Raw genomic sequence first — 23,951 nt, forward strand, 5'->3', positions numbered from 1 at the left:
TGGTAGACTACATTCAAAAATATTCTTAAAGTAAATTGTTTAGAAAATAATATTATCACTAAAATAATTATCAGTAATAAATCTTCATCTGGTTTCATTTTTAATAAGATTGTGATATTACATCCTGGAGGTGTGGAGCTGTAGGCAGACTTCTCCATTCTACCTAAGAGTTTTATCCATCAGCTTTCCTACTGCAGAGACCCCTACTGTCAGGTTCCTCATTATAAGGTCCTTCAATCTTTAAGAAGCTAATATAAAAGAAAAACTATTGTTTGGTAAATACAAATTAGGCAAACAAAATGTATTTTCTTGATGTGTATCTTGGCAACTAGGGGAAAAGAACTCTATTCAATTTGCCAGTAAGAGTTTCACAATAAATGTGAAGATAGTGATAATAGCATTTAAATAATCTTGGAGCAGCTTAAGAGGGTAGGAATTTCATAGGTTTTTTCCAAAAGAAAAGGGAAAACCAGGAAATTACTCTAAATAAATATTATTTCTTTTCCTATTGACAATGCTATAACTACTTACAAAATGGAATAAATCCATCAAAATTCCAGCTGTCTTCTTTGCAGAAATTGACAAACTGATCTTAAAACTCATATGGAAATTCAAGGGACCCACCCACACACAAAATTCTTGAAAAAGAAAAACAAAGTTGGAAGACTCACCAACTTCAAAACTTACTATAAAGCAATAGTAATGAAGACAGTGTGGTACTATCGTTAAGGCTTGGCATGTAGATCAGTGGAATAGAATTCAGAGTCCAAAAATAAAATCTTTAGTAAATTGATTTTGTCACAGGTGCCAAGACAATTCAATGGGGGAAAGAATAGTCTTTACAACAAATGGTACCAGAACAACTGGATATCCACATGCAAAAAAAAGAAGGTGGACCCCCATCTCACACCACATAAAAATTTACTCAAAAAAAATCAAAGACTTAAATGTAAGAGCTAAAACTATTAAACTCTGAGAAGAAAGCAGACACAAATTTTAATGACCTTGAATTAAGCAACAGTTTCTTAGATATGACACCAAAAGTTCCAGCAATAACAGGAAAAAATAGATAAATTGGATTCTATCAAATTTTAAAACTTTGTGCTTCAAAGGACATCATCAAGAAAGTGAAAAGGCAACCCACAGAACAAAAGAAAATCTTTACAAGTCATATGTCTAATAAGGGACTTATACCTATAACATATAAAAGCCTCTAACAATTCCATAACAAAGAGACAAATAATCCAATTTCAGAATGACAAAGGATCTGAACTGATATTTCTCCAAAGAAGGTATACAAATGTCCAATAAGTGTGTGAAAAGCTGCTCAACATCATTAGCCATCAGCAAAATAGAAATCAAAACCACAATGAGATACCACTTCACACCCATTAGAATGGCTACAATGAAAAAGACAGACAGTAGGAAGTGCTAGCGAGGATGGGGAGAAACTGGAACTCTCCTACTCTGCTGGTGGGAATGGAAAATGGTGCAAGTGCTTGGGAGACAGCCTCGCAGTTCAAGAGGTTAAACACAGAGTTACCATATTATCTCAGCAATTCCACTCCTAAGTATATACCCTAAGAGAAACTTAAATATATGCCTACCAAAAAGCTTGTACATAAATGTTCACAGCAACATTCTTCTTAATAGTCAAAAAGTGGAAACAATCCAAATGCTCATCAACTAATGAATGGATACAAAGTAAAATATCCATACTTTACCCAGCCATAAAATGGAATGAAGTACTGTACATGAAACAACATGGATGAACCTTGAAAACAATATGCTAAGTGACAGAAGTTGGTCACAAAAGACCACATATTGTACGACTCCATTGATATAAAATGTCCAGAATATGCAAATTTATAGACAGCAAGTAAATAAATTGTGGTTGCCTAGAGCTGGGGATTGTGGTGGTGGTGACTGTTAACAGGTGTGAGAGGGGAGTGTTGGGAGGATAAAAATGCTCTAAAATTGACTGTGGTAATGACTGTACAACTTTGTCAATAAACTAAATCCACTGAGTTATATATACTTTAAATAGGTGAATTGTATAGTATGTAAAGTATATCTCAATAAAAAAGCTGTCTTTTTTAAAAAAAATGAAATAAAAGTATGGCACAAAAATTCAAATGTATGTAAGTATGAAGTCACACCCGTAATTGACAACTGTGCCCCAGAGTACCATTACACAGATTCATTTGGTTGCTCTTTATGTGAATTTTATATTTGGACTTAATTTGAAAGACTTTTTAAAAACTATGGTGTCTTTGGGAGACAAATAGTATATAATGGATTGAAATTTAAAATCAAGTTAAACATTTGTAAGTTCAGAAAAAGTAGATATAAGAAACCACTGGTGGGGCTTCCCTGGTGGCGCAGGAGTTGAAAGTCTGCCTGCTGATGCAGGGGACACAGGTTCGTGCCCTGGTCCGGGAGGATCCCACATGCCGCGGAGCGGCTAGGCCCGTGAGCCATGGCCGCTGAGCCTGCGCATCCGGAGCCTGTGCTCCGCAATGGGAGAGGCCACAACAGTGATAGGCCTGCGTACTGCAAAAAAAAAAAAACAAAACAAAAACCACTGGTAAAGAATTTTGATGATTAGTGAATAGAAACACATTCCATTTACAGGAATATTACTCAGCCATAAAAAAGAACAAAATAGGGCTTCCGTGGTGGCGCAAGTGGTTGAGAGTCCGCCTGCCGATGCAGGTGACAAGGATTCGTGCCCTGGTCCGGGAAGATTCCACATGCCGCGTAGCGGTTAGGCCCGTGAGCCATGGCCGCTGAGCCTGCGCGACCGGAGCCTGTGCTCCGCAACGGGAGAGGCCACAACAGTGAGACGCCTGCGTACCACAAAAAAAAAAAAAAAAAAAAAAAAAAAGAACAAAATAATGCTATTTGCAGCAACATGGATGGACCTAGAGATTGTCATACTGAGTGAAGTAAGTCATACAGAGAAAGACAAATATCATATGCTATCATTTATATGTGGAATCTAAAAAAATGGTACAAATGAATTTATTTACAAAACAGAAAAAGAGTCACAGATGTAGAATACAAGCTTATGGTTACCAAGGGGGAAAGGGGATGGGGTGGGGGGAAGGGATAAACTGGGAGATTGGTATTGACATATATACACTAGTATATAAAAAATAGATAACTAATAAGGGCCTACTGTATAGCGCAGGGAACTCTTCTCAATACTCTGTAATGACCTATGTGGGAAACGAATCTAAAAAAGAGTGGATATATGTCAATGTATAACTGATTCACTTTGCTGTACAGCAGAAACTAACACAACATTGTAAATCAACTACACTACAATAAAAATTTAAAAAAAAGAAATATATTCCATTTATAACAATTTGTTAACTTTTAAACTTCATATAAAGCCAATTTCTATCCCCTTATTAACTGCTTAGCAAAGACCATATTTTTCCTTGATAACTGTGAAATATATTTGTAAATACAGAAATAAAATAAATATTTTAAAAACTGTTAGTTCTCTTGCTTTTACATAACATTGATTTGCATTTATAATTAGTAAGATTTTAAATTAATTCACTTCAAGATAACATAAATAGGCATAAGCATACGTTTTGGGTGCTTCGAAATGTTTTATTTTTTTCCTCAAATTATAAAAGCAATATAAAAACATTACATAAAACGTGGGATATAAAAACAATTAACTTCTATTACCAAGATCACGATTTTCATTTTCCAATGTACCTTGCAGAATACTTTTCAAGTGCATATATTTTAGCCTAATTGCAATCAATCTCTAAAATATAATTTTGTATCCTGCTTTTTCACTTAATGCGTCATAAGCATTTACCATATTGTACAGTCTTTGTAATTATATTTTTATAGAAGTATAATTTTTAAGTGTACACGATTTATTCAGTAATTATTTCAGAGTTGGACACGTAAGTTGCTTCTCATTTTTTGATGTTATAAATAATATTGTAAAGACTATCTCTGTGCATATTCTTTAACGTTACTATCTTAAAAGAGATGCCCAGAAGTGGAAACATTTTTATGACAGTTGACACATACTGCCAAACTACTTTCTTCTCTACTTGGATGATCCAGAAGCTTCACAAACTTAATATGTTCCGAACTGAGCTCATCCTCACCCCCCCCACCTCCACCTGTTGCTCCTTCCATCATCTTCTCTCTTGGTGATTGGCATGGCCAGATGCTCAAGCACCATCATCTTTGACGCCTGTCCTTTTCCCTACATATTCAATCTATCATCAGTCTCTGACATTTACCCTGAAAGAACTCTCATACACACCTGTCCACTTTGTTCCATCCCACTGCTACCACCCCAGTTCTAGTCACTGTCACTTTCCACAGGGAGTGAAGCCAACAGCCTCTTGATTGTCCTCCTTGAACCCAGTCTCTCTCACTGTTCTCAGGGAGCCTATCTGCAGAATGAATGATACCGGTTTACAAACAGAAGCAACTGTGTATTTGAAAGTTGCTAAGAGAGTAGTTCTTAAAAGTTCTCATCACAAGAAAAAAAAATTGTATCTATGTGAGGTGATGGATGTTAACTAAAGTTATTGTGGTGATCATTTTGCAATATATACTTATATCAAATCTTGATGCTGTACACCTTAAACTTATCCAATGTTATATCGTCAATTATATCACAATAACACTGGAAAAATAAATAAGTTAATAAATAAAATGCAAACACACTACTCAAGAGAAGCAGATACTGGGTTTGCCTTGTAAGTCAAAATAACATGTATTTATTGCTTCTTTTATAGAGCCAGTAAGTTTCAACATGTTGGCTTTTTAAAACAATAATTTTGTACGAGGCCATGTATAACAATATAATTCTATGCTATACGTGCTAAAATACATCTTTCCTAATCTGCTGTTTTCCCAGATCTTTGACATGCAGCTTTTTTTGATTTGCAGCTATTTTGATAGGCTAGCCTTTTGATAGGCTTGCTAAAATGAAAATTTTAATATAAACCATTTTCTTCAAAGGTCCCTAGTGCTTCAAGATAAAAACCCAAACAATTCTTCCAGGTGTACAAGGCCTTACATGGTCTGGTCTTTGCCTCTTTGGTCATTATCATTTCTGGATCCCTGTCCCCCATTTCCACACAAAGTAGGTTTCCAAATTGACCAGGCTTCCTCCTACCTAATGGATTTTGCCCAAGCTGTTCCTCTGCCTAGACTCTCGCTTTCTCATTTTTTGAGCTGGCTAATTTGTACTCATATTTTAAACTCAGATCAGGTTTCATCTCCTCTATGAACGCTTTGACATGGACCAGAAGTGGGAGAGGAGCCGTCTCTGTGAATACCTCAAATGTGATAGGTACAACACTGCTTTCTAATTATCTCATTACTTCCCTGGTCCCTAATAGATGTGAGCATAGACTGCATTCTTTAAAATCACTGTACCCTAGAGACTAATACATTATTCCCCCATAAAAAATACTTAATAAATGCTAAACTATGAAAGAAAAAAAGTGAATCTATGCCTAGAACTTAGAAGAACAGATATTAAAGAAATATAGTTATAGACATATAGTTTAGACATATAGTTGCATTGACTTTTAAAATTTATTTATTTTTATACTTATAAAAATCGACTAGTATTGGCTTCCAATTTTTACTTTATTAAGCCTTTTTTTAAAAAATTCCGATCTCATATCACCATCATTCCCTAAAAGAAAGAATAGTTGCATCAAAAACACAGGAGGCACGTTATTTAAGAATTAAAGACTGGGCTTCCCTGGTGGTGCAGTGGTTGAGAGTCCGTCTGCCAATGCAGGGGACACGGGTTCGTGCTCCGGTCCGGGAAGACCCCACATGCCGCAGAGCGGCTGGGCCCGTGAGCCATGGCCGCTGAGCCTGCGCGTCCGGAGTCTGTGCTCCGCAACAGGAGACGCCACGACAGTGAGAGGCCCGTGTACCGAAAAAAAAAAAAAAAAAAATTAAAGACTATCTTGTAAATCACCAAACATGGGGACAGATTCAGCAGAGCACTACAGACTGGCCTAGGACCATGACCTCACATCAGAGCAGTCTTTGGCAGCCTTTGACTTACATTCTCTTCTTCAAGTGTAACTTTTCCCTGAGCCCTTTACAGGGCAAAACACAGACAATTAATTAGAGGGAGTACTTTGTGAGATTGTCTAGAGAATAAACTAGGATCCTCTGTTGTTGATTGAGGATAGATCCACAGGCTTTGGTAACCAGAGGAAACAGTGGTAGGTTTGACAATCTCTTATGAAAAGTGAGTATATTCTTTAATCCTCACACCCCGTCATTCCCTTCCTAACCACCATTTACACCGCATCACTCACCCTGAGTTGGCAGCTCTGCCATGCCCAGAATGAAACATGAACCTGCTCCTCTTTCCACCAGCTTTATCCCAGGCTAAATGCATCCATGAGTCCTTAGCCTCTGGCTCAGTGTCAAGAGCAAAGCAGCCCTGAGACCACACCCAGAGAGAGCACAGTTGCCCTGAGGTTATGGGTCTGGAAAGTGAAAGGGAATCTTTTCAGGAGGTTTAGGGTTCCTTTGCAGGAGCTTACTCACTTTGAAGGAAATCTTTATAATTGTTTTCTGTTAGATTTAGAAGAAGTTTAAAGGCTGTCAGTGAGGTCGGCAGAGATGAAAAAAATGCACATCAAGAAGGATGAGGAGCTGGGATGCTGTAGAGGGGGTTCTTGACGACTGACACTTAAGGGCACTCTGGGCCGTGGAAGGGCTGTTGGTTTACTCTGAGGGTCTACTACTGAGAGCTCCTCTTTGTCTTCTGCTGTTGGTTTGAGTAACATGGAAAAGTTTGCAGTTAGTAAATTGTGGCTGCCGTGCGTAACAGGAAATACTTTCGAGGAGTTTTTTCTTTTTTTAATCAGAGACTGAGACTTATGCAAAATATTAAGCAGAACACGGTTATTAGGTGTTTAATTAACACTTCTAAATATATTTTTAAATAAAATTTTAGAAAATAAAGGGATGCAATTCCTTTGCATCTCTGATCCCACCCTCAATCTTTTCAATTTTTTTTTTTTTTTTTTTCAGTACGCGGGCCTCTCACTGTTGTGGCTTTTCCCGCTGCGGAGCACAGGCTCCAGATGCGCAGGCTCAGCGGCCATGGCTCACGGGCCCAGCCACTCGCGGCATGTGGGATCTTCCCGGACCGGGGCACGAACCCGTGTCCCCTGCATCGGCAGGCAGACTCTCAACCACTGCGCCACCAGGGAAGCCCTCAATATTTCATTTTTAAAGAGATTTATAGTCCATGTTATTTTCAAAACAAAGTACAGAGGCAAAAAGTTTTGTAAGTGAATCAAGAATCATGATATACATCATTAAAAAGAAAGGAAAGCGCAAGAGATGAGTTAAGCACTGGATTTATTTCTAAATTGAAGGCAACAGCGTAAAAAAAAAAACCCTATTTTTGTTACCTTGACATTATGTAACAACCAAAGAAAATATGCAAAATCATTCCCAGGGACAAATTTTTCTCCTGCAATTACACTCCAGTAGGATCTTATTTCATTGGTGCACATATAGGGACCCTGGAGTAACAGAGTTGGCACTGGGTATAATTTATAGAAAATCTATTTTAAAAGACTTATTATATGAATACTCCGTAAAGGTTGCGGCTTAACATTAAATTAAAACTCATGGAAAGCATTTCAAGTTGGGAAAGGATCTGAGACAACAGGGTCCAAATAAATGCCACGGGACTGACAGCACATGCCTCCCACTAGCAGGTGTTGGGGGGTCAGTCAGCTAATGACTGAATTCTCCAACAAGTACTTGTAGGACAAAAAATTCTGTTCTTAATTTAGAGTCACATGCTCAGGCCCAGCCCTAGACTCAAAGATCCGGAATCTCTAGGGGGAATCAGAGGCCAGGAACCTAGGTATATTCTTCATAAAGCTCTACTGGCAATTCTCAGGCTAGACATAGTTGCGCAGCCCTGTTTTAGGTCAGAGTTTGGTTTAGAGAGCTGTTAGTTCAATTTAGCCTAGTCGTTTCTTAAAGTGCCTCTACGGGTGGGGTCTACACTACTGGTTAGAGAAGCGGTGAGCCCAGAAGAAAGCACAACTATGGAAAACTCTACCAATACCTGGTTTTCATGTTGTTTCCTCCAACATCTTTGGTCATTGTTTTAACAATCACTGTGGAACACATTACCTTAAAAACCTGTTGAAAAGATTCCACATTTGGAGAATGTCTTCAGGGGAGATACCCCTGTTCATCTCCTTCTATGGTCCTCCTTCAATTACTCAATTGGGAAAGAGATCCATGTTGTACCTCTCAAGTAAAATTTTAAGCTCCAGAATTATGTTTTCATAGAGAAAGCCAACCAGCAGATGATAGGCAAGCGATAAAGCAATTATTTTCCTGCAAGCACTTCTATGTGTGCTTGACTGACTTCAAAATCCATTATTGTACCATACAAGGTACAATTTAATTTTGAAATTTGTAACTTGGACTTTGCAGCTCATTGCTTATCCTTTATCCCCCTTCGGACTACTCGCTCATACCTCATCTATGTCTATTTGTGATCTTTTCCCTTATCTCCAACAAAGTTCTCCTTTAAAGTTTCCCTTAAATTTGATTCTTATTAACCCAGATATTCCAGTTAATTCCAGATATCATCTGTATAAATGTTACCAAGAATATGGATAAAGGAGGAGTTGGAAAAGGACATGCTACATAAAATGTGATTTATTCCATATCTCGCATATTTATAGGATTGGTTTTTAAAAAGGCAGATATGCCTCAACTTACGGAACAGAAATTAAACAGCAAAATTTCATTTGACATTGAGATTCGATCTGTCAATGTACCCAGGCATGAGGAGTGTTTCATAACCTCTACAAGAATGTAAGTCATACTCTGAATCTGTAAGGCTTGAGAATAGACAAGTCCCTTTCAAATGCATTGTCTCGTTGAATCATTACAACAACCCTGAGGGAGAGAGTATAGTCCCCATTGGAGCAGATGAGGAAGTTGAAGCCCAGAGGAGTGCAGCAGTTTGCCCAGTGTCACCCAGCTTGTGAGTGACAAGGCCAGGCTTTAGGAATGGGTTTCAAATCCACCCCAGCCATCAATCACCACCACATGGTGGAAAGAATGTTAAAGGCGAAGAAATAGTTTCCTAGAATAAAGTTACAGCAGTCTGTACATCCTTCTGCAGCTGATAACTGGGGCATCAACTTCCTTTGAAATTCAGGACCCTAAATAAACAGCTTCTCTATGGAAGGTACAAGAGACTTAGTGCTGTAATTTATGATGTGGATCCTGATCTATGATTAGATTTCACAGGACCTGGAACATCAGATATAAAATCTCTTTGTCAATACAGAAAATTGCTAGTTTTTTCGTATCTTTACAATAACTATTTCTTATTAAAAAGAAAAATGCAATAGGCCATCTTCCATCTATAATAAGTTTGATAAGATCACCATATTTAAAAATCCATACTTAAGGTAAGTCTGCTTACCCCTCCTTCATGTCATTGATGGGAAGCGGAACCCTGCCGCCCCTGTCTAGAGCTGACGTGATGTTTATGGCGTTCAGACGCTCTGGCTGCCACACATTTTTCACGGCCCCAAGAAAGTCTCCGAGAACCTCGCTGGCCAACATTTCTTCTACGTTCATATTTTTAATGAAGAATTCTGCTTGATACGGTAACGGGAAGTCTAATTTTGGTGAAAAAGGGTATGCATATCTTTAATGAAGTCGTCTTTTGAAAGGGAAACAAAAGAACCATTTGAGATTTGTTGATTTCTGTCACAATCCTGGCTTCCAGGAACGATATTATTACTGACTTTAAAGGCTTTCTATATAACAGAGGATATATCTAAAAACACGACGTACATTAGACCCAGAACTTTATCTACAATGCAGTCAAATCTAAGGGACAGCAGGGCAATTCACAATTAGAGAAAAAAAATAAAAAGGACAAGAAAAAAATGTCAAATCTCAAATCTGTCGCTAACTTGCCAGCGACCTGCCGGCCTCCTTGTCCTGTCAATGTACTCAGGTAGAAGGAGCATTTCCAGAACTTAGAAAAGTATTTTGTACTTGTAGTGTTCTCAAGCTGACAGATCTTCAAATACATTGTTTAATTTAATTGTTACAATCCTAGGTAGTGCTATTTCCCATTTGAACAAAGGAGGAGGCTGAACACAGCACCATCCTTTCTAAATAGAGAAGACATGGCAAAATATCTATACTTGCTTGTGGGTTGCTTATATATGATATGGAAAACCATATTTTTAATTTGCAGCGTTACTGATCTTTTTAGAGCATGCTAAAACATCACATTTTACTAAAATAAATATTGACTGTATTTTCAACAAGAACTTTGAAATCATAGCTATTTCATTTTTTGGATCACTCCATAATTAAATATTCTAGAGAAATAATATTTTAAATTTCTCATGAAATTCCACACCTCACATTGTTAGAGATTGAGTTCGCTTTTTCCCTCCCCAATGTCTCATCAGTAATTTCCCTCTAAAGATGCCAAAATGAATATTTTAAACCAACCCCATGTCCCATTCAGACTCTCAATATAAGAAACTTTAAATAAATATAATTTATTTCAGCTTCTCAAATGTTACTCTTCAATTACAAACTATCATTTCCTGTGTTCTGGTTGTTCTGTTAAGACAAAGGATAGCTTTCTTTTTGTTTAGTAATATTTCTGTAAGAATAAAGGCTACTTTTTTTTTAATACTTACTACGAGGCAGGCCAAGCTAAGGGAAAGAGGTGAATTACCGTATTTAACACTCACAAGCAGAAGGTAAGCAGGTACTTGTATTTTTCTCCATAGGTTCAGAAAGGGAAGCTGATCTTTCGATCATTTGAATTTACCTCATATGATTTTCATCTAAGCTAAAAGAGACTGTATATATAAAGTGCTCAGTGGAGCTCCCAATATAGAGTAAGAACTGAGAAAATGGTAAACTTTAGCAATTCTTACAATAACATGCACAAGTTAATTACTTGGATTCTGCACTTTACTTAAAAGGAAAAAAAATACGTCTGGACTATACACGGATTTAAAGTCCCCAACAATAATTATATTATGTATATCCTCTGACTTATTTCATTAAAACTCATGTACTATATGTTCTTATTTCTTATGCTATTTTTATCTCATGTACTATTCCATTCTTACTTAATAAACAAAAAACTAAAATTATACGACAAATAACTGAAACCTTGATGACTTCGTTTATTATCAAGCCTCTTTAAGATTAAAGGACATTCGATGCCAGAGATGAAATCAAGGAGATATTCTGGCTTTCGAGTTTTCAGGAGAGTCTTCTGGAGTGTGGTGTCTCTCCCTAAAGAGTAAGTCTTTCAAAGCCCTAATCACAGAAGGCTCTTCACTCATCCCCTACCCTGTAATTTATTCTGCTTATGATTTTGTTAGATTTGTTTGATGTATAGCCCATCTGCAATCTTCTAAAATATGCGATGTTTATTCTCTTTTATGTAGATAAGTTTCCTGTTTTATACTGATACGTTTCCTGTTTCATACAGATAAACAGGAGCTTCATCATGCTACATTTTTCCCCATACTGAGAAACAGTCATGCAGAAAAATGTCATGAAGAACAGTTTCTTGGCAATAAATAATATTTATAAATAATACCAAGTATAGTTTTGGGGTATGCTAGAAGTCTCTCATCTATTAATTTCATTCAGTGAAATTTTTCTAAAAAAGCGTGCAAAACTTTTTCCTTATTATCAGTGCTACTCCTTGGAGAACGGTTACTTGGCTTTCCCTAATCCATGTGACCCTCCGTGGCTCCTTTCTGAGACTTGCGGCCGCCACGCCCTCCGAGGCTCCAGGCTGTGCAGCTGCCTGCCGTCTACCCCGCCAAGTGCTGCTGCCAGGCCTCCCAGAGATGAGTCACAGTAGCTTTCTAACTTTGGGGAAATCCCGTGCCTGCTATATTTGGATATCACGGAGGCCAAGGGAACAGTAGCCAACAGATTGGTGGCAGGCCTCTGAGGCACTAAACCCAATTTAGAGAATCACTCTATGTACTCTCCTTGAGCTCCATGCTGTATGATTCTACATGACTAATTTCCCATTAGGTCGCCCAGAGCAGGAGACTGCTGGGCAGGGAGTTGCACCGAGCATGGTTATCCGGATATTCAACCCTTGTTACTTCTTTCCTAACCTTAACCGGGAGAAACGGCATGTGTACAGGCCATGCTCAAAGATGTACATCGTAGTGTCCACATGCATTCCATCGAGACAAGCAAGGAAAAATGCCTGCCATTTGGTGCACTGATTTTCAGAGTTTGGGTCACTGACCCTTATGTAAAAGGAGGCTTTCAAAACCCACGTACTCGTGCTCCCTCAACCCTGATTTAAATAAGTAGCCCCTAATGCCAACTTTCAATCCTTCAGTCATCTAACAGTCTTACATTAGTATCTGCTTGAACATGGGTCCCCACATGTGTACTATGTATTGAGTACATGTGTGTGGACCCATGTACTCTGTATTGACAGATGCCTGTGTACTCTGCATTGACAGAACTGAGACCAGAGTTGAGAAGGAGGAGATTCAAAACTGTAGACCAGGCTATCTTTCAGTTTGTAGGGGCTCCCATACCTGACAAAGGGTTTTGAGTCCCTCTGAGAGCATAATAGTGAGGTTAGTGGTCCAAGCCCACTGCAATGGAAGTATATAACTAAACTGATGGATTCCCAAGGAGAAAGGGAACTTCGCAACCATTCTGCTCATTAAAGGTATTCCAAATTCTACAAGGACAGCTTGGACTGGATGCAAGTATCCAATTACAATTGGAGTCAAGAATAAAAATCTCCTTGATCCAAACATGAATACCTTCCAAAAGCCCTTGGGAAGTAGAAAAGTGGGTAAAGAGTCTTCTGTCCAGGCCAAAGGAACTGGTACTTGGACTTTCTTTTCATATATGAAGGTCATTTTAAATTTTAAACTAGCACATTTCTTGTCTGCAATTATTACAGCTAAAATGCCTGGGAAAAAAAACTCATGCTAAGGGTTTCAAAAACTTCCAGCAATCTTCTCCCCAATTATGTACTGCATTATCAATTCTATCGAAATTGCTTTCTTTCATATACTGTAAAGGTAATTTTTAACTCAGCCTTTACTGAATTATTATGAATTCCAAATTAGTAGTCTCTGATAAAATGTGCTGTGTTTGCTTATTTGTTTTCAATCATACTAGTAAATAGAAGTAAGAATTTTCCTATCCAGGATGCACAACTGTTTTACTGTTTTGGGGGGGGGAAATGCTATATCAGTTCTTCTCCTGTCACCCTCATAAATGATATCTGGTATAGTACCCCATGATTTATAAACTTTAACCACAAAGTGTTTAGTGGTATGTATTTTTCCCATTGAATGCCAAAACAGGATCAGAATATTTGAGAGTGTAATTCTTGGAATCTCTCCTGTGTCCCTAACCTTCTAAATCCTTAGGCATCACTTACAATTCAAGCATGTGTAACAATAAATTGTTGTTGGACTCCAGCAATTACAGATGCATGATTAGCTATTGAGAAAGGAGACTGTGACCCAAATTATGGTTTATTTCTGTCCATCAACAACTCTTTATCATCATATACAACCAAACTACCACCGATGATAGGTTTGAAAGTAAAATAATACCAATCATGCATTCTACGATCAGCCCTATGTCAAGCACATTTTGAGACTTAAATGATGGCATCCTTACCTCAGACTTATGAGAGAAATAGTATTCTTAGTCTCACTTTACAGATGATTTAACCAAGGCCTGGAGAAAATAAGTGGCCTCTACATTTGGTTCCCTACCCTGAGGTTTTCAGCACCAAAACACATCATGATATTTTATAATGAATTAAATATTGCTTAGTTTTCTACATTTTACTATTTCATTAGTTATAGTAGGTATGTGGTCCTTTAAAATCCTTAACTATGTTTTACATACATATAAAATATAATGAAATACTTCTTGCAAATAAGGAAACAATCAGCAACATATTTTTCCATACCTACCTTCTGCTGACATTATATTAATTATCAAATTATGCCTTGCAGTCTCAAAGGTACGCCTATTGTAGGCAGTTATCTATTAGAAAAAGAAAGTCTCATTAAAGAAGTAAAATGTTATTCGGAAAACGAAATTCATTAAGGACAAAATGAAAACAAATTGTCGTTCTTTCCATTTTCATTATTTGTTTATATACTTACAAAATATTCCTTCTCTGGACAAGAATCCAGAGCTTTTAGCAATATTGTGGGAAAATAGATAATTAGGTATATTTAACATGCTAAAACAAGTTAAAATCAGAAAAACCCTTTTATAGAAGACTGTTAAGTGCCAGTAGCAATGCAGATGCATCATTAGTAAATGGATTAACCATTACGAATTACTTACCAGAGCTGTTCTAAAATTTCAAAAAAGCCAAAACAATATATTGGTGTACTTTTAAATGGAGCTTAAGGATCATACCAGAAAGTACACTTTAAAACAAGCACATCTCTGTGTTGTTTGCATTCAGTACTAAACTGCACACCAACCAGTCAAGAAATGTCACGAACCCTTTGGAAATCACATCTCACAATGGGAGTAGAGCAGTAAGGATCACAGTCTAAGAAGATGATGGCAAATGCTCAAAAACACAAATCAATCCCTTCACAGAGTCAAATATTAGTAAATGTTTGCAGAGCCAATGAACTTACATCAAAGTCAATTCAGAAACAGCCACTGCAAACAACAAACAAAGCAAAGGCCAACAACAGGATATGGCTTCAAAAATCAAGGAATAATTAACTTTATAACAGATATTAAATCACTCAGACAGGCCTGCAGTACCTCAAAAAAACCCCAAATGATTGTGTAAAAGTCTTAGCATCCCAGCACTAGCCTTCTGGCAGTAACTGCAGCTGTAGTTGACACTGAGACAAAAAAGACAAAACTGACGCAAACTGAAAAGAAATATCTTGCATATTTAAAAACAAGTATCAAAGATTTTAATAGCATCACATATGAGCTTTAAATAAAATACATTACACTCATCAGAAATATTATTTGAGAGAACAGTGAAAATCAGAAGTTTGGAATAAAAAATTCCAAACCTTGAATAATATTTCAAAGTACATATTCTGAAACGTGTCTTATTCCACAAAGATAAAAGCACTTATCTCTCCACAATTTGTCAAATTTCTTTTGGATTTAATGATTTCTTTGCTGCTCTCTATTGGGACACATGGTCAATTAGGTTCACACTGAACACTAAAATTAAGACTAGTCATTAAAATTAACGAGGCATTATTGTTCACAAGCAAATGAAGATATGCAAAAACATTTGGGAATCCTCATGATTTTAAAAGTTTACCCTGCAAAAAATTTAATAATATTCTCAGTGGAAAAAAAATACTAGATACTATTTGTTATAATATCTCAAAGCTAATGCTAGAAAAAAAGATTAAACATTTTCAGATTAATGGCAATATTTTTCTGGCTAGCTTACCCATAATTATCACAAATTTCATTACTGTAAATTTCATAAATTCTAGTAAGTGTTTTTAAATCAGAGGCTACACAAGAGAGTGAAGAACCTTTCATGAATCCGGAGGAAGAATTTTATTACCTGAATTTATATTTAATGCTTAATTTTAACAGCTGTAACAGAATACAATTCTTCTATGACTTCTAATGAGATATTTAAATACTGTAATATTCTCAGTCGAATTCTACTTATCATGATGATGTGAAGCCCTTCATAGCAAAGAGGTATGCACATTTGTGAACTTTCTGATCCCCTATTTCTAAAATAGTGGCTGATCTATTTTAGATGCTTAATAAGTAGCTACTGAATAAATTAATTAGTGGATGTATATGATTAAATATTAGTTTAAGATATGCAAAATCTTTTGACTATATTATTAATAGAATATTTTTAAACACTGAAAATGTTATTATATATGGATGTAGAAATGAGTTATTTACAGATAAATCAATACTGTGTTAGATGAAAGATATGCTAAGTTTTCATAATCTTCTTAAAAATTTTATTTATTTATTTATTGGCTGCATTGGGTCTTCCTTGCTGCACGCAGGCTTTCTCTAGTTGCGGTGAGCGGGGGCTGCTCTTCGTTGCAGTGTGGGGGCTTCTCAGTGCAGTGGCTTCTCTTGTTGTGGAGCACGGGCTCTAGGTGCACGGGCTTCAGTAGTTGTGGCCGTGGGCTCTAGAGCTCGGGCTCAGTAGTTGTGGTGCACGGGCTTAGTTGCTCCGCGGCATGTGGGATCTTCCTGGACCAGGGCTCGAACCCGTGTCCCCTGCACTGGCAGGCAGATTCTCAACCACTGCGCCATCAGGGAAGCCCTCATCATCTTTTTGGATATTATTTGATACATATTCATAACACTGTATGTTGGTAGTAAGGTGTAATGCACCCCTGTGAATCCTGGTTCAACACGTGTTTCTCTCCTACCCTAGCCTCTTGCCTCTCTCCAACCAGAGTAAACATTTTGGATTTTGTGTTTATCATCCCATCCATTTTAAATATAGTTTTATTATCCATGCATGTATGCTTAAAACATATTGTCCATTTTTCTGGGTTTTGAGCGCCTATAAAAATAGTAAACTGTATGCAGTCTTCTGGGGTTTGTTTGGTTTTTTTCAACATTACGTTAAAAACATTCATTCATGTTGCCAGGCAAGCTTAAGTTCATTGCTGCTATAAATGTTCACTGTGCGAATACCCCCCAATTTATCTATTCTCTTGCTGCTGGACTTCTGGATCTCAACTGGTTTGTGGGTTTCCAGTGTTTTCCTATACACACATTGCTCAGTGAACATGACTGTGCATGCCTTTGGGTGGACATTTGCAAGTGTTTCTTTTTCTTTTTCTTTTTTTTTTGGCCATGCTGCGTGGCTTGCAGGATGCTAGTTCCCCAACCAGGGACTGAACCCAGGCCACAGCAGTGAAAGCACCAAGTCTTAACCACTGGACCGTAAGGGAATTCCCTGCAATTGTTTAAGTGCATATCTGGAAGTGGGACTGCTAGATCATAGGGTACAGTGATACTCAGCTATGTGAAATATTCGGTTTTCCAGCCCATATCCACTGCAATGACCTTTACTGAGGATAAAATTCTGAGGTTCTAAATTGAATATGCCTCCTTACTGAGGAGAGTAAGTTTCTTTACTTAAATGGCATTGATGTCTCCTCTTTGGTGAAATGTCTGTTCATGTCTTTTTCTTATTGAAATTGTAGGAGTCCTTTTTTATATTTGACACACTTATCATTAGTCGGCTAGATATATTTAAAATATCATCTTCCAGCTTGTGGGTTGTCTTTTCTTTAATGTTTTCTTTTGATGAACAGAAGTTCACAAGTTTAATATGGTAAAATTTATCAATCTTTTCTCTTAAATAAAAAAAATTAGGTGTTATTTAAGATATCTTTCCCTCCCCCAAACTCAGAAAGATACTCTACAGTTTTATATAATAGTTTAAATTTTTGCTAAATCCTTAATCTACCTAGACATGAGTTTTGTATTTCCTGTGAAGAATCTAATTTTATGTTTGCCATATGCTGAGCACCAGTCAATAAACTGACCTCCTTTTCCCTAATCTGTGATCTCTGGCACCATCTCTTTAGACATATATCATTGTTCTTTATGTAGATGGATCTGTCTCTGGGCTCCCTATTTTATTCATTGGTTAATTTGTCTATCCCTGTATCAATACAAACTTATGATTGATTACTACATATTTACAATAAATCTTGCTATCTGGAAAGGAAAGAAATCTTTCCCCTTTTTATTCTTCTTTAAGCATGTCTTGATTTTGCTTTATTATCTTCTTTATAAATTTTAGAATTAGTTGCCAAGTTCCATGAAATAACCTACTGAGATTTTTTTATTGGAACTGCATTGAATCTATAGATCAATTAGGGGGAAAGTGATGCTTTCATGATTTTCAGTCCTCCTATCCCTGAATGAACTATCTTTTCATTTATATAGGCATTCTTTAATATCAACAAAGTTTTATAATTTTTCCCATACAGAACTTGCATACCTTCTGTTAGATTTATTCCAAGTACATTATAATTTTGTTGCTACTAAAAAAATGGTATCTTTTAAAAACATGTATTTTTCTCAGTACTTGTATTTAATGAATAAATATAACTAAATTTTTTATATTGATCCCATAGCTTACTGCTAGGCTTTCTGAAGATTTTAATAGCCTATAGACTCTTTATATCATTGACTATTCCATTTCTTCCTTTCGCATAGTTATAAATTTCTTTTTCTTTCTTTACTGCACTGGATAGGATTTCTAATATATTCTGTAATAGATGTGATACAGGGTGTCATTCTTGTTTTGTTCCTGAATTTAAATGGCATTCCTCTAGTGTTTTCCCATTAAAAAATGATGTTTGCTATTAGTTTTGATAAATAACCTATTAGGTTAAGGAAGTTCACTTATATTCCTAGCTTGCTAAGAGTTATTTTTTTCTTATCAAGAATAGGCGTTGAATTTTATTACATGCTTTCTCTGAATCTTCAAGGTGATTGTGTTTTTCTTTTTTAATCTAGCAAGGTGGTGACTTACATTTATGTATTTCTATTATAGCTTTACTGAATATTTTAAAAATTATTTTGACAATAACTCCAAATAACTTTCTTTCTTATATCTACATATATTTCTATCTTATATCAACATTGCCTTAAGAAAGCAGATTTATAGATAGAAATCACTGAAACGTCATGTTAATACAAACTTCAGTTCAAATGAAGAAACACCTTCTCTCAGCCAGCATGGAAGCTCATCTCCAGAGTCCACGGCTGATTAAAACTTTGGAGAACAACTCAAAGCATGTAATCTCCTGAGAATCTACAGAAATTCTACAAATTTTTGGTGGTAGAAAACATGCCACGCAGGACATATGCAAACTCCTGGCAATTCCACTAGCAGTTCCTATGCTGGTGCCCTGGTCACTACCAGTAAGCTTTTATGGAATTGAAGAGTTAAATTCCAGTTTAAGATCCTAGAGGCATCTAGGCATAAAACTATAGTAGGCCTATCCTGCCGTTAATGGCCATTATAATTCTGATTTTGTTAGGTATAGTAGAGAGTGAAACACCTTTAGCTTTTACATACATTCATTAAAAAAAAATTAATTCCCATTAAAGGTTTGATGTCATCACTGTTTTTGTTTCAATTTCTAATATCTTCCAGGTATGATATTAGGTACTGGTAAAAATCTGATTAATTATAGCACCATCATCACTCCCAAAGTAAAGGTCAAACATATCCGCATGGCTTACAGAGCCCTCAAAGATCTGCTCCTACCAACATCAACACTTCCATTCCCATCATTTGCCCTCTGGAGTGCATCCTGTCCTCTAGCCACACTTGTAGTTCTCTAAGACTATGTGGTTATGTTTATGCCTCCAAGATTTTGATGTGCTGCATCTTCTGCCTAAAATAGCCTTCCTTCTACTTAGTGAATTTCTATTTACCCTCTTATAACTCTGCATCAAACAGCCCCTTCTTATTATAACAGTTATGTCAGTGCTGGCTAAGTTTGGGTTTCCATTCAGTGCTTCAACCCCTGAACTGTAAGACATGGCAGAGCACAGCTACTATTCATCTTTCTACCACCGACACCTATCATAATGTTCAGCACATGGTAGGGGCTCAAAAGACGTCTCCTTAATGACTGAATGAACATGAAATCTGAAATTAAAATTTGGAGAAAATAAGTGTTTTAAGTTTTTGTTCATTTTATTAAATAGAATTCACAGTAATTTATTTCTTTTAAATACCTTTTAATTTTTTTCACTAATTTAGATGACGCTTTTTTACATAAAAGCTGAAACAAAAAACTCTGTAGATGAACAGAAAGGAATGGTACATTTGCAAATGTTATCTAGTGTGTTTTCATGCATAAAATACTGAAAACCACTGCCATGTAATTTTAATCACAACATTTGAAACTCAAATTACAAAAAAATCAAGAATATAATTTTGCTCTTTCTAAGTAAATTACCTCAATGACTGTTGGTTTCCCCACATTTTCAGCCGTTGGAGACCCATATAGGACTCCATCACTATATGGTGTCCTTTGGATATACCGAAGCCATCCAGGCCGGTCTGGGTAACCCATTAAATTTGTGTTAAATGTTATGGGATCATTACTAATCTCGCCTAGGTAAGAAACACAGAAGTAAGATATAAGACAGTTATTTTCACATGTTACTTTGATTGTTTCAATAAAAATATGTCTGTCTAAAATTTTTTTCTTAACATTTGTAGCAAATTAAATACACACCAAAAAAAATCCATCGGGGAATTCAGATTAGGGCCTCATGTAAGAAAAATATCCTTTTGGTTGTTTAGTTAGTCTAGAAATCTGATTCAACAAAGAAAGCATATTCACACAATTTGGGGGTAAATTTCCTTTTCTTTTTTGGGGGGAGGAGGTCACATAGCAGTGGAAAAGTTCTACCAATGAGACAACTATCTTTCAGGAAAATCCCCTAATCATGTTGATGTATTCATTCTTCTGAGAAACCTTCCTTTCATGAAACTCTGAGCACCATCAAACTCATCTTAAGGGATATCTCAAAATTATAAAAGTATCATCAAAACAAAAATAATGTAATTTAAAAACAATGGAGGATGAGTTGAAAAAATCCAAATCCAAGTCCAAAAGAACTGCAATAACATGACATTTATTAATAATAAATAATAATGGTGTCATTTTATTAGCATGTGCCTGGCCTCTACAGGCACTATTTCATCCGATTTTCAAACATACCAATGAAAGTAATACTCTTATTAGCCCTAATTTTATTGATGTAATACGTAATTTTCCATGTTAATTCTTCATGGTCATTTTAAGTGGTGAAACTAGAATTTTTTTTTTTTCTTTCAGTACGCGGGCCTCTCACTGTTGTGGCCTCTCCCGTTGCGGAGCACAGGCTCCGGACACGCAGGCTCAGCGGCCATGGCTCACGGGCCCAGCCGCTCCGCGGCATGTGGGATCTTCCCGGACCGGGGCACGAACCCGTGTCCCCTGCATCGGCAGGCGGACTCTCAACCACTGCGCCACCAGGGAAGCCCCTGAAACTAGAATTTAATCTTGGCTGACTCCAGAAATATGCTCTTAACTACATTTTCTTCTCCAGTGTTGAAGCTGCTGCTCACAAGGTTTAGCTATATAGTTTTGCAAAAAGAGAATGCCCCTCAAGAGAACACACTTTTTAAGTAATTGATGAAAAGACTGCCTTGTTTCTTGAATGCTGGTGAGAACATGCTTAACTATATTTTACAAGTGTTTTCAGGTATGCTATTCATCATATAATCCACAAAAATAATATATTAATTCTAATGCTGGAATATTCAGAAATTCATTTTTATTTGTTACTTAAGTAAAAGTCATAATAACAATGTATTTTCTCTTGCTATTCTTTCTGTATCTTCGTTAATTTGATGGCATTTGTGACAATCCAACATAACATAATTTAAACCGATAGTAAATTAAATAGGACTTCGTAACTGGTATTACTTTGAAGAAAAATTAATCTCCATTATATGATTATGAAGTTATATAAAATTATCTCATATTGTAAAAGTTTTTTTGAGAACTCTTTCTTAATACCGTATTTCAATCTCTTCTACAACATATGTATAGTTTTCCAAAAATCAATGTACTCTGTAAGATTCTTAAGTCTTAATGTGTAAAATTGTAATTGTACATCTATAATTATTTCTCTGAGAATACAGGTAGATCATTTGTCAGAAGCACAAAACTCAAGACTAGGAAATCAGAAATACGCTTTCTTTAAATTTCAAAAATGAGTTATTTCCTTCGGTAATTAAATTTCTAATCTTAAAATGGGAAATATTCTATAACAATCAATTTATCACATATCCAGACCATGTCAAGTAATGTCAGTAATATTTGATCATATATCATCTAGATTATGCACATTGAACAAAAAGAAAAATTTAGTAAACTAACCACTTTTTTTCCCGCCAGAACATACCAGGTTTTGGGTAAGGTGGAAATTCCCCCTTAAAATACTCTCTTTCCAAAACATGTACAAAGAGGACACCTGCAGATGGGTAGACATTCCGATCAGAGTGCACCTTGGAGAAAATAGTGTACACTGAAAACAAAGAGGGAAGATAAGAGACAGAAAGACAAATAATGAGCTCTGCTTTTGAAAATTCACTTACACTGTAAAGAAGGGTTTCACTATGTAGAAATTTCTGAGAAAACTGAAGCAACATGCAAGATTGTTAAGAAGTTTGTTTTAAAGGGGAGTGGTTTTAGGACAAAGCATGGAACAACTCTCAACTTGCTGTGTTTATAGACTTTTCAAATATTATGTAAGCAGAATTAGGCATATTTAATATTTTAAATTATTATTAAATAATAAAGACATCCATGAAATCTCTTTTGTAATTTTTATGGAGATTATTACCAACAAAATACATCATGAGAACTGATCAGCTATATAATTGCTACAGTATATTTTTTCTTTTTCCTTCTTTCAAAGCAAAGTATAAATAGTCATTTTTTTTAAATGGTAACAATCTCCACCGTATTAACTGTTTGCCAGACAGAGCATATCGGACTACATAATACCATTGATATATGTAAGATGACTTTCATATATATTGATACTTATAAAAATGCACTGGATACTCTTTCTTTGAGTATTATTCCCCCATCTTTCCTGGAAATGATTTATTCCACTTTACCTGATCTCGACATTTAATAATTCACACATACAATCTAGTCTATTATGCTACCTCCTAAATAAGCAATAACAATCACATCACAAAATTCAGTGCAAATCATTTCTTTAAGTGAAATGGGGCAGATTTCATTATTTACTGGTTACTTAAGATACATGATGTGAGTACATTAAAATGACCAAATTGGTTTGATTAGTTTCAACTTATCGTTTTTTTCCTCTGATATCATCGTCTCCACCAACACAATACTGCCATTACCCTTGTCACCTCTACAATCTCTTTTGATTTTCTATCTTCCTGTTTGGCTACTGGCTGCAATTTTTAAACAGATAAACCCTATCAGGCAAGTTCTTTCTCTTAGTCACTGATGGATTTGTAAATGTAGTAATTAACCTTAAGAACTCAAGGCTGCTCACTCCCGGGCTCACAACTAACTAAAAGCCCTTAGATGGCAAAATCACTGACAGTGAATTTTTCAGCATAAAAATAGGAACTCCCACAAAAATGTTTCTTTATCTGTGAAAACTTGCCCCTACAGTTCTGTGGATGGCTGCCAAAAATGGGGAACTGAACTAAAATATTTGGCTTGTAGCTTCATGTATCCATAGCTTTACTACTAAAAACACAACTTCAAAGGCTGTGGTAACAGAAGGAAGGAAGCGGCAAGTTAGGTTTAAATTAGGTAATAGGGAGGCTCGTTCTTTCCTGACTTGTTTTGTACTAGCACTGGTAAGCATTCCCATGGCATTTAGAATACCCATTCTCTACCCAAGAGCAATTTACTCACCTGCGAAAATGGTCCCGTTCCAAAAAAACAAGAATAAGTGAATCACAGAAAAATAGTAAGGATGAGAATTAGAGATTTTTCACCAGCTGGATTCCATGGCATCCGCTGAATGCTTGGTGCTGTGGAGAATGTGAAGATGAAGGAGACCCAGTCCCTGCCTTTCATGAGCTCACCATCTGGTTTGGGAGACCAACACTCCCCTAACTAGGTATGACCCCAGAGAGACAAACTGCTCTGGCAAGACCTGGAAAGAGGGTGAAGAGCAATGGAAGCTGGAAAGACCTGGGAAAGGTTTATATAAGAAGTAGAATTCAATATGGCTTTTAAAGTGCTAGCAAGATTCTGAAACTCAGAGATGGGCAATTTCAGCGTTGAAATGTG

The 23,951-nt window shown here is 36.4% G+C and overlaps 1 protein-coding gene across 6 annotated transcripts in view; it reads right to left on the reverse strand.

The window, feature by feature from the left end:
• Positions 1-23,951, reverse strand: part of SGCE (sarcoglycan epsilon) — a 66,231-nt gene that overhangs the window by 18,310 nt on the left and 23,970 nt on the right. For 5 of the 6 annotated variants that reach the window (XM_060156093.1, XM_060156096.1, XM_060156092.1 and 2 more), the window contains 4 exons: positions 22,066-22,188; positions 20,064-20,221; positions 14,052-14,124; positions 9,503-9,701 (listed from right to left, as the gene is read on the reverse strand). In XM_060156093.1, the coding sequence (XP_060012076.1) occupies positions 9,503-9,701; positions 14,052-14,124; positions 20,064-20,221; positions 22,066-22,188 (553 nt within the window). The remainder of the gene's footprint in view (positions 1-9,502; positions 9,702-14,051; positions 14,125-20,063; positions 20,222-22,065; positions 22,189-23,951) is intronic. The other variant, XM_060156097.1, reaches the window with a different exon arrangement.

The sequence above is a fragment of the Lagenorhynchus albirostris genome, chromosome 8 (assembly GCF_949774975.1).
Source record: "Lagenorhynchus albirostris chromosome 8, mLagAlb1.1, whole genome shotgun sequence".
Lineage (NCBI taxonomy): Eukaryota > Metazoa > Chordata > Mammalia > Artiodactyla > Delphinidae > Lagenorhynchus > Lagenorhynchus albirostris.